Source organism: Leptopilina heterotoma, unplaced genomic scaffold, assembly GCF_015476425.1.
Source record: "Leptopilina heterotoma isolate Lh14 unplaced genomic scaffold, ASM1547642v1 Lhet_264, whole genome shotgun sequence".
In the NCBI taxonomy this organism is placed as follows: domain Eukaryota; kingdom Metazoa; phylum Arthropoda; class Insecta; order Hymenoptera; family Figitidae; genus Leptopilina; species Leptopilina heterotoma.
The window spans coordinates 955,469-968,115 of NW_025110974.1; the positions used below are offsets into that span (position 1 = coordinate 955,469).

The following is a 12,647-nucleotide window of genomic DNA, read 5'->3' on the forward strand; positions in this document are numbered from 1 at the left end:
ACTCTCACTATTGTTCCAACGAACACGATCTGTAATGTTATCAATTCCTTCCGCTGGAGATTCTGATTTTTTTGAATTTTCTCCCATTCCAAATCCTTGTTTCAAATAAAATTCAAACTTTGTATTTAGACAAATAAACTGTTGAATTAGGTTAAGACATTTTTGGCTTCCTGCTGAAGAATTCGGTCCATTTAATATTTCCTTTAAATTCGCAATATATTTTCCACACGTCATCCATCCTGCGATGTTTTGAGTTTAGTCGATTTCCGTTTTAGTTGAGTTCACCAAATTAACGGCATCTTCTGCAGCCTGATTGGAAAACACGTCATCTCATACATCAACCCTGGGATCAGTTTCTTCTGTTCTTAATTAATAAATGAAATAATAATAAATGGTTTTTTTAAATGATTTTTACAAAATTAACCTCTACAAAGGGATTTTTGTTTCTTGCGATTTTCTTAATAAATAAACAACAAAATGTAATATATTTTAAAAAAGGACTGTCCAACTTTAGGCATGACCTGTTTTTATGTTATATATGTGACGCTCCACGAGAAAAGGGACCTTATTTACTCTTGTCAGAAGGTCCCTTTTCTCGTGGAGCGTAACATATTTTAAATTAATTTAATAACTTTGAAAAACAGTTGATTTTGCACCTAAAGAGGGTACCAATGTTGGTACATACCAAAACGTTATGCCAGACATGGTCTAAAATATATAATTATTGAGCACAATGAATTATATTAATTATCCAGTGTAATCCTGATTTTTAATTTTCATATTGTAAATAATACTAAAATAATAATAAAGAAGTAAGTAATTATAAATAAATTAAATAACAACCTCAAACAGTTATTAATTATTAAGTAATAAATCGAAAATTTATAACAAGTTTGTGAACGAGATCTAAAATAGATTGCAATAGAAGCAATAAAGGTAAATAACGATAAAATCTTTTAATTATATCTTTTCATAAAAATTTCTATAACTAATAAACGCTCATTTGTTAAAGGTGTTTATTGGTCAAGGGACTGGTCTTATCTCGGCAACATACAAATAACGAACTTCAAGAAATCATTATATACAATTTTATAATAAATTTCATTTAATTAACTATTAGACTTTTCATTGATTCTTTTTCCTCATTCCCAAATAAGATTTCTTCGGAATTTCTTATTTAAAACGAGGACTTCAAATGTTAAGAGGTAAGTTACTTATGTTCACGTAACATTATTATATTTTAGCGAGTATTATGAATATTATTATAAACAACCATTATTCTCAACCATTTATATTTTATAAACCAACCTATTACATGCCGGATCTGATTATTTCCCCTAACAATGCAACTTGTTTTGTTACACATGATAAGGATTACATTGAGGTCCACCAAAGGAAGGTGGACTTGGGATGGGGAATCCAAAGGAAGGTGGACTTACCGCCTGATTTCCCACCTCGCCACCTGGTTAGAAAGAAAGCACGGCGAGGTTGGCTATTACCTTACGCAGGCGATGACTGGTCACGGCTGCTTCGGTCAGTACCTTCATAGATTTAAGATCAGAGAAGAGGCGGAATGTGTGTATTGCGGCGCTGAAATAGACGACGCGGAACACACTCTCTTCTCCTGCGGGCAATGGAGTGAGCTAAGACGGGACATGTTTGACGCGGTGAAAACTCAATTCACCGCTGATGACATGGTCTCAACTATGCTCCAAAGCGCGGACTCTTGGCGCCACATCGAGTTCTTCATTACCTCGGTAATGAAGACAAAAGATGTGGACGGAAGAAGAGGTTAACCTGGAGTAATCACTGGAGACGATTCGCGGGAGGGGGAGGAGGAACTAATTTTCGTTCCTCCTCCCACTCCCGCGGTTCCCCCCGGTGGTTAATGAACCTATTATATATTTTATTTTATTTAAATTTTTTCTTGTTTTCTGTTACAGAATGGATAGAGAGATGTAAGAGAGGGGACTTCCACCTGCGAAGTGAAGCCAATAGGTAGTACCGCAGGTGGAAATAGAGTCCTGGAAATGGGGAGTTGGTTTTAGTGGGTCGACAGAGCCTTAGGCTAACTTGCTTTAGCTGAAGCTACACTTTGTAGTGGCTCGGAGTTCATCCCCACATAACCTCATGGTACGGGCCATGAGGTATCTGATAATGAGCAGATTTCCAACTTCCCTCGTAAAACAAAACAAAAAAAAAAAAAATATAGAAACATTTGAAAACAATAAAGATACAAAAAGGAAACTTGCTTCGATAATGTTAACAAGATTAAATCAAAAATATGATTTTAATGAAAATGAGGAAGAAATTGATACTTGGAGCGACAAAATCCAGTTAATCAATTTGTCATGAAGGGTCCAGTTTCCTTAACCAGTGCTCAACTCCAATTTCTTTAAATGACTACGAACAGTTGTGGAAGCCTAATATTTGTATTGGAATATAAAGGATAAACGTCCAGAGATCTACAAACATACAAACACTTGTCCCATACATCGAATATCCGAGTAAGATTTATATTTTCAATGACCTTTTTTCTTATCAACTAAATTGACTCATTGATTATTAATTTGTTGTTCTGAATAAATTTCTCTCTCAAAATATTAGTAGGCTTATTGACTTATATCCTCATACTAAATAAGGTTCTTCATTGAAACTAATTTAAAACGAGGAACGTTAGGTAAGTTTAAAAAGATTTTTGTTTTGACGCAACACAAGTCTCCCTAAAACCCAGCAATTTAAGGAAGAGTCCAATAACATTCACATATTTCAAAACATATTAACCCAACCATTAATCGAAATTATATATTGTAATTATGAGTTTATTTTTCATCATTAAATTAAAAATATATACAATTTTCTTTGCTTTACAAATTTTTTTAAGAAATGATCTTCCTAACTTTTCAAAGAATTTAACATTATTTTTAAATTATTAAAATTACATTTTTTATCATAAAAATATTATACAAATTAAAGCAGTCGTAATTAAAATTTTAAGTGAATTTCGTACATTTTTTTATAGATAGTTTTCTTTAAGAAACATTCAGTCATTATGACTCTTCTTCTTCACCTGTACCCAAGAGCATATTAATAAGACTGTCGGTGTCAATCTTTCCATTGTCATCAATGTCCATAAGATCATATGCATCATTTATTTCTTTTTGAGTAAATTTATCTCCGAAGGTCATAAGGGCTTTCTTTAATCTAAAAATAATAAAAAGGAGAATTTAATTTCAATGATATTAAAAAACAATTTTTTTCGAAAATAGATATTTTTTTGTAATGTTTGATTTTTAAATTTGAGTAAAGCGAGTAATATTAAAATTACCTATTAGCGTCAATTTTTCCGTTGCCATCATCAAAACTTTTGAACGCTTGCATAACAACGTCATCATCATCAGCACCTTAAAATTTAAGAAATTTGTTAATTTTTGAAATTTATGTACTGCTGCAAATTTTTCAGTTAATTCAATGTATATGAATGAAGTAGCATATGCGAGATGGCAAATTCGTCGCGATCGGCACTGTAGATGAAAATAAATCTCATTTGCTCTTCATTTGTCAACAAATAATGCAACCCTGCTTGAAAGTCATTTCTCATTTTATTTTTCATAAATCTTGAGCTTATGGTGCCAAATTGGCTTTTTATTAGAATTTCAGTCTTTGCTTTTTATTTTTATTCTCTAATTTTGATTGGACAGGCCCTTTGCTTTTGCTTTCTCTTAGATTTTAATAAAGGTGGAGGATGATCATCATTAAGATAATCGTCATCATCATTATCATCATATTTGGATCATTGCCAAATAACTTTGGCATATCAAGAAACAAATGCCAGAGATTGTAAAGCTTACAATGCCAATTAGAACATTTGAGGAATTCTTAAAGGAATGAAAATTAACTAGGCGATTAAATTCTCGTTAAATTTTTCTAAAGCTTGCACCTATCGTCTCAGCTAGTTTATCAAAAAAAAAATTGTTGACAATTTACAGTAAAGCTTGTAGAGTTCAAGAAAAACCATTCTTGAATTCTACAAAATAGAGAAAAAGAACCAATTAACATACCTCCTGATCCTGACATGCGAGTTGCAAAAAGATTGAGTAGTTGCGTAAAGTTAATGGGACCCGATGCTTCTCCAATCATTTCGTCCAACTCTTTTTCATTACATAGACGTCCAACTTGATCGAAAGTATGGCGTAAATCACTTTTACTGACAATTCCATCCTTATCATGATCCATCATACTGAAACCCTACAAAAAACAATCGAGATTTTATTTTTATTTTATGCAAGTGAGGTGTCTTTTTATAAAAAGCAGTTTTAGACGTTTGTTTGAAAAAAAATAGTATTTTTAAAAAATATAGTTACTACTGTACCTCTTTAAATTCCGCAACCTGCTTTTGTGAGAACATGGAGAATACATTTGAACCAGAGCGTTTTGTTCGCTTACTACCGCGACTTGCTCTGTTCGATTCTGATGGTGATTTCGTTGCTGGTTCAGGTTCAGGAGCAGGTGCTGCTGCTGCTGGTGCTGGTGCTGCATCACCCTCTGCCTTTGGTTCAGCTGCGGCTGCCTCTTCCTTCTTTTTTGGCTTCTTCTTCTTTTCCTTATCTGCCTGCAGGTAAAATAACATTTTATGAAATAAATTTGTAAACTAATTCGGTAAAGAAATGTATGGATATATATTTTTTTAATTATTATCCATTACAAGGTCAGCTATTAGGCCCGACAATGGTGAACCCATTGGGGTACCAAAAACCTATATATTGAAATTTCAATCAAAGGAGCAATAGGGACAATTAATTTAGTTCTAACTTGTTAGTGGTCTCATGGAACATTTATCTTTGTAAATTTTTGATAAGCTACAGAATCTTGGGGGTGAATTATATGAATATAAATGTTTAGACATGGGACAATTGACGTGATTTTTTTTTTACCAAAATAGTATATTATATTTATATTATTATATTAATATCAATATGATATTAAATATATTACATGATATTAGATATATTTGCAATTGAAAAATATTTCTACTTTGAATTAAATAAGAAATGCCATTTCCTTAAATTAAGTAACCGTTATGTTTCATTTATAATATATAACATTTACTGATCTATCTGAAGTTTGGTCTTGTTCCAAATATGTGGTCCAAGTCATTTATTTACTTGCATCACATCCATAATACTATCGTCTATATGCCACCCACGCTGAACTTAAATCAAGTCAAATTTTCTTGAGCCAAAAACATTTCATTTCTGTATATAAATTTCCCAATTATCAACATTAATGAAAAACTTCTTAACTTCTCTTATGCGAATAAGTAGACAATATGTTTTATATCAAATAATGAAGATTGTACAAAAATTCTGCAATATTTTTATTCCCTTATGGTAAAATCCATTTTATATGTGAATAAGTATTTCTTTAATTTTTATTGATTTACCTTTTCATAGAAATTATTTTATGATGAGGTGGGTGAGGAGTTAAGCTTCTAAAATTGTCGTTGCAAATATTTTATAAATCTAACAGAAGATTTTGACAGAAAACATTAGTAAGCAATAACAAATGGTTTATTTTTTTGTGTTCGGATATTTATTATAAATAACATAAAGTTGTTTTGAAAAATTAAATTTGTATCAAAGTGTTTCTATTATTATTTCTTCTTTGCAACATGTTGTATAAAATTTTAAAACTTCTAAAGGAATGTATTTTAAATTTAAAAAAATGATAATAATTATTATACTTTAAATTATTATTAATAATTATATATACATATTATATATTATATATTATATATTATATATTATATATTATATATTATATATTATATATTATATATTATATATTATATATTATATATTATATATTATATATTATATATTATATACTATATATTATATATTATATATTATATATTATATATTATATATTTATATAATAATAGTGGACATAAAATAATAAAATAAAACATAAATTTACAAATAGACTTTACCGTTTTAAATATTATTTATATAACGTTTCTAAGATTCGTAGCATTCGAGGATATGATGAGAAGTCAAAGATTTCTTCATTGAACGTTTATTTAGTGCCAAGAACAACAGAGACCAAAATGAGAAATTGGAAAAAATTCTGAAGATCAATAAAAATAATATAATTAATAAAAGTCTTTACAAAAATATTACTTTTTTAAAAATTATCCTTAATTTAGTATTTAAGAAATTTGCAACCAAAAATAACGAAAAGAAATCTCAGTATTATGAACGAATTCGATTAATTGATATTAAATTTTATTTGTTGCTTTCAATATTTTTAATCCACTTTTCGGGAAATATTTTTAATTACTACCGGCATTTTAAACATAGAAGACCTTTTTTATATTAAAATTACCGTAAATTGAGAAAATTCTAAATTTTGAAAACTGCTCAACTCCAAAAACAGTAAGAGTCATTTTCACATAACAATATACAGTGAAAATGACTCTTACGGTTTTCAGAGTTGAAACATTTTTTTATAATTTCTATTTTTATAATAACAATTTTTTAATTCTCACGATCCAATAAAACTGATATTATTTAAGAAATCTCTAAATATTTTATAAAATAAAAATTTACAAAATTACAAAGAGATAAAAATTAATTTCCTTTCGGTGAAAATTAAAATTTTTCAATATTCAAATAAAAAGTTTGTTTTCGAAATTATTAATTCTACGAAACTTGTATGTAAAATACAAATGGATTATTTTTTCTACTCAGAAGAAAATAAAAAAAAATGATTTGTTTTAATAGCAGGTTTCTTTTTCAAAAAAAATATTTTCTTAAAAATTAGTCAAAATTAGTTATAGCAAATTAGTTTTTAATTAAAATTAGAATTAATTTTTCTAAAGAAAATTTTTAAAAACTATGATTCTGTTATGGGGAATGCATTCGAATATTTGTTATTCTTTTTCTTTTTAAGAAATTCAAAATTTATCGATTTCTAGTTTACTTGTAGAATTTAAATCAAAATTTTGTTTAAAAATACAATTAATTCAAATTAATTTTTTTTTAATTTTCTTCTCGAACCTTGTTAAGCATACTGGTTCTTAAAAAAATAAATATCTTGAACGTCATCGGACGTTTTATTCCTTTTCAAAAGTCAATAACTTTGTTGAAAAAAAAATTCAAAACCTTTATTAAAATTCAAATACTTGTCCTATCTGATGCCAATTATTAAAAAAAATCTACTAAATTAATAATTAATGAAAAATTAACACTTGAAGACATCTTCAAGTGATGTTTTCTTATTGAATTTTTCGAAATTTTTTCTTCAAATGTAAATCAGAACAATTTCTTTGTCTGTATTTGGGTGATTCTCCTGAAAGGGACCACTTCACGTGTCTCCAACATGAGGTTCATTATTTAAATTAATTTTTCATTAATATTTTATCAAGATTAAATTTAAAAAAAAATTTATTTATAATCTACGAAGATTTATCTATCTTTATATAATCTTCTATTGCTTATATTTAAAGTTCTTCCTATTTAAAAAACATATTTAATTTTGTCATCGAATTTTGGTTAAACAGAATGTATATTTTATAAATATATTTTAACGTATATAAATAATTTCAACATATTTATGATATATATCAAATTAAAGTTCAGAACATAACGATTATTTTTTACTTACATTTGTTTAAAATAAGATAAAAAAAGTTATTGAAATTATTAATTAAAATAGTATTATCAATGAGAGTAAAAATTAAATTCATCTCCGAAGCCTCGATTTCTATATAACAACATCATATTTTTTAACGTTTTAAACATAATATGTAATCTATGTGAAAATATTTGATGTTAAAAACTAAAAATATTGTTAAAAATATTGTTAAAAAAATTGTAATATTTTTAAAATTAAAAAAAATGAGAATTTTTTCATTAAATTATGAATTCATCTCCGAAGCCTTTTTTTATATTTGATATGCGTTTTCTTTTGTTTTTGATTTTTAATCATTGTTTTGAAATATTTAACCCTCAAATTAAATTATTAATTTAATAAAAATAAAATATAAAAGCAAAAAGTGCAATAAATTGAAACATAACAATTTATTATTTAAAAAAAATATTCCTACCGAGTTTTTTTTACAAAATAATTAATTTAAAAGTTATAATTAATTATACTTAACCTCTAGAACACATGATAATAAAATGTTCTTGGAGGTCTTATTTCTGAAAATTAATTTTGCGCAGCTTATATTTTTATCTTTAAATATTTTCTAAATTTAATTATGAAAAAAAAGTAACAAAAAAAGAATAATTTGATTTTTTGGAAATTCAACCAAAAAAGGGTCCCTTTCAGGAGAATCACCCATTTATAAGTTTTCTGATAGATGAAAAATGTAATAAAAAAAAATTTTGCTAAAAATTATTAAGCAGAACGATAAGGAGAGGAAAAAACTGCAGTAGTCCGCATTGGTACTGTCATGGTGTCCTATTAATGTTTTTTTGTTTTGTTTTTTGGGGTGGTTGTCGATTACACTTACCATGGTTGTTTAACTAATGTGAAGAGGAATTGTACGAGAAGATAGCAATAAACCTACTGTCTAAAATGTAGAGTTGAAATTGCCTAAGTAATTTACATGAAATTCCCCTTCCACAGATTGGCATTTGAGCAGGGATATGCCCGGTAAAACGCCAACGCCTATATGGCCATGTTTAGAACGAGCTTCCCGAAAATAGCGACCTTAGATACATATATTTGAACTTAAGCAAATTGCTTTATTTCCATTCAGTATCGTTATAAATTTACCCTCTCGAAAGAAAATATAAGTTGAAAGCGCATCTCAGAATAACTATAAATAAAAAAAATTAACTTCAATTTTACGCTATTACAGTGACTTGAAATTATAATTTAAAATAATAATAATTCCTTTATTATTAACAAGTTATATTTTAAATTATATTAATTAGTTTTTAAATATTATTTACATAATAAATATTCAAATAAATAAAATATTAGAAAATAAAAAAATATTCTTTTAATACAGAGGGTGTAGCAAAAGAATAGAACACCCCTAAATATATTATATTTATTTTGTAGCAAATATTTTTTAACTTTTATCTTTCAAATAACTTAAAATGGACCTGTAACGGTGACCCAATAATTCTTCTAAAACACATGTGTTTCGTCAGCCAAATCTGTGATACTCGACCTCGATGAGTTTTAACATTAGTTTAGCCTACATTGATAAGATTATTATGTTGAAACCCTAACCCTATATAATGTGCCCTAAAATAAGTAGAATTCAGTATTTCTCCGACTGTCAAAATTAACACTAACCAACATTTGTAAAATTAAATAAAGTCTATTTAAAATTATACAAAAACATTTATTTCACGTTTTTACCCGTGACATAAATTATTTTGGCGATCCTGCCAGGATAGCAACAAACGACAAAAAGTTTTGTCAAACTGTGCTATCACTGATTACGGACAAATTATCGACAGAAACTCAATATTAAAGGAGAAGATACTCCAAAGGCTCTCTACGGACACCTTTGTTTTTATTATAAACTTGATAGACCTTGGACAAGGAAAAATCAGCAGATACGTCAGCAGCAGTGTCTACGGCCATTCATTGCACATCCCTCCAACCAAAATCATCAAAGGAAGACATCAGTTTTTCTTAATAAGAAGTAAGAAAATAAATAAAATAAATATTTAGAAAAAATTTGTAAATTATTCATAATACCAACAAGAGATGTAGTAAAATTAATTAAAAAATTTAACGGACACGACGACATCGGTGTTGAATCTTTCATTAGTTTAGTCAAAAAGATAAAAAATCAATGTAATAATCCAGGAATATTATACTACATTGGATAATATCCGAAAGAATAGAAGGCGAAGCAGAAAAAGCAATTAGATTTTTGAGTATTGAAAATTACGAAGAATTATTTGAAGCTTTAAGATCAAATTTCGGAGCTATGGGATCCTTAGAAACCCATCGGACAAAATTAGCCCAAGTCATTCAAGGGTCAATCGAATCAACACAAAATTTCAACATTCGATTTAACCAAAAAATAAATGAACTTCTATATGCCGTACAATCAAAATATCCCACTAATCTCGAGGGGAAAGTATCTATAGCTAATGAAGAACAGACAATTTTAGAAAAATACATTCTCAATTTAAGAGAAGATATTTCTGATAAAGTATTGTCAAAAAACCCTAAAGACATTCGAGAAGCTCAACAGATTGCCATACAATCAGAAGTTTGGTTAATTGAGAGAAATAAAATAAGAAATATAAACAAGTTAGTAAATCACAACCCACAATCTCAACTTTAAGAAAAAATCTGATTCCAGTACAAAAACAAGACTTATGATGCATTGTAGCTTTTGTAAGAAAGTAGGTCATAATGAAAACCAGTGTTATTATTAAGCTATTATTAAGCACTTAATTTATAAAATAAAGGTTCCTTTATATAACCCAACTAACGAACCAATGATCATCCGGAAAGAAGAAATCAAACCAAAACCCATAAAAACACTTGTAGATAGAAAAGAAATTATTCATGCCATAACAATAAAAGAATTAAATGAACGACTCAAATTATTAAAAGAAAATGTCAGATTGAATCATATAGAAGAGGAATATAAAGAAAACATCGAGAAAATAATCACAATGTATCACGATATATTTGGATTCCCAGGAGATCCTTTACCATGCACAGAACTTGTTTCTCATCGAATAATTTTAAAAGACGATATACCGGTAAATAAACGACAATTAAGAGCACCAGAAGTACATCGGAACGAAGCTAAAACTCAAGTAAACGACATGTTAAAGAAAATAATAATATCTCATTCTAATACACCTTATAATTCACCTTTGTGGGTAGTACCGAAGAAGGAGGATGCATCAGGTATCACCAAATGGCGCGTTGTAATAGATTTTAGAAAGCTCAATGATAAAACCGATTTAGATGCTTATCCTTTACCAGTTATCGAAGATAACATTGACCATTTGGGGAAAGCAAAATATTTTTCAGCACTTAATTTGAGTTCTGGATTTCACCAAATTCTAATGGAAGAAGAGTCAAAAAAATATACAGGATTTTCTACATCTGATGGACATTTTCATTTTAACAGAATGCCATTTGGACTCAAAAATGCACCCGCAACATTTCAACGAATGATGGATACAGCCTTGAGGGGACTCATCGGAAAAATTTGTTTTGCCTATCTTGACGACATCGTTGTATTTGGAAGAACATTACAAGAACACAATAAAAATCTAACTACATTGTTCGACAGATTAAGAGCAACTGGGTTGAAACTTCAACCAGACAAATGTGAATTCTTAAAACCAGAATTAGAATATCTAGGACATCTAATTACATCAGAAGGAGTCAAACCAAACCCAAATAAAATAGAAGCAGTTCAAAACTTTAAACAACCAATGAATGAAAAACAAGTTAAATCATTTCTTGGTCTCTCAGGATACTACAGGAAGTTTATCATGAACTACTCAACAGTAATCAGATCACTAATAGAATAAATAATAATACAAAAGATATAATCCTTTCCAACCAAATCACTATTATAGCAATGCTTGCAGACGAATTAAGTCAAAATGTGAATATTTTAATAAACTCCGTTAATGATGGAAAACATGGAATTATCCACCCCCAAATATTAACACCAAAATAGCCAAATAGCATTAAAACATTTTACGTTCCAATTAGTGAAAATGAAATAGACAAATGTAAAATAGCAAATAAAATGTTTGTATGCGCTAGAAATCATCCTACCTATTTACTATCAGAAGTAGAGACATGTGAAAACCAAATTATAAAATCAAAATCTAATTTAATTGATATTAAGACATGTGAATTGAGTGTTATAAAAATCGACAAATATGTTTATATTCAATTAAAAGGCAACCAGGGATACTTATTTATACCACAAATACCTATTACTTTAGATACTTTTTGTAATTTTCAGAATAATGAAATTACTATTACTGTGCCAACTTTAATTACCACAAAAGAAAATTGCATATTAAATTATGAGGATTCCATAATAAAGTTAAAGAAAAGTAATTCTATAGTTAAATATAAAAAATACCATAAAAATATAACAATTCCTTATTCTGAGAAGGAACTTAATTTAATGCATCAAAAATTGATCCCTCTACAAAAACAAATTGATTCCAAACAATTTACTCTATTACAGGTAGGCAAATCACTTAATGATATAGAAATTTCCATTAGTAATATCCAAAAAGAAAGAAGAAATAAGTCTTGGAGGGAAACTGCTAATGAGGTTTTAAGCTATTTAGGGTATGGTTCTATGACTATTTTATTAGTAATATTTTTATATAAATGTGGAATTTTTGAAAAAATGCATACCTATAATGTATGTATAAACGTATTTTGCACTACTACCAACGACATAAATAACGAAATTTCACCCCAAGTAGTAACGTATATTCCTACTACTTCGGACGAAAACAGTACCGATAGTAAACTAGACGAAAAACCAATAAGATTTAGGAAAATGCCAAAATAAGTTTTTCAGGTGTAAAACATGTCTAATAAGGGGGGTGTAACGGTGACCCAATAATTCTTCTAAAACACATGTGTTTCGTCAGCCAAATCTGTGA

General features: G+C 28.3%; 1 protein-coding gene across 1 annotated transcript; it reads right to left on the minus strand.

Moving 5' to 3' along the window:
- Positions 1–2,801: 2,801 nt before the first annotated feature.
- Positions 2,802–8,654, minus strand: LOC122503544 (myosin regulatory light chain 2-like). Its single transcript, XM_043614120.1, has 5 exons — positions 8,522–8,654; positions 4,373–4,612; positions 4,062–4,248; positions 3,329–3,404; positions 2,802–3,204 (listed from the first exon to the last, which is right to left on the minus strand). The coding sequence occupies exons 1-5, from the start codon at positions 8,522–8,524 to the stop codon at positions 3,051–3,053; spliced, it is 660 nt and encodes a 219-aa protein (XP_043470055.1). The 5' UTR covers positions 8,525–8,654; the 3' UTR covers positions 2,802–3,050.
- Between the last annotated feature and the right edge of the window lie 3,993 nt (positions 8,655–12,647).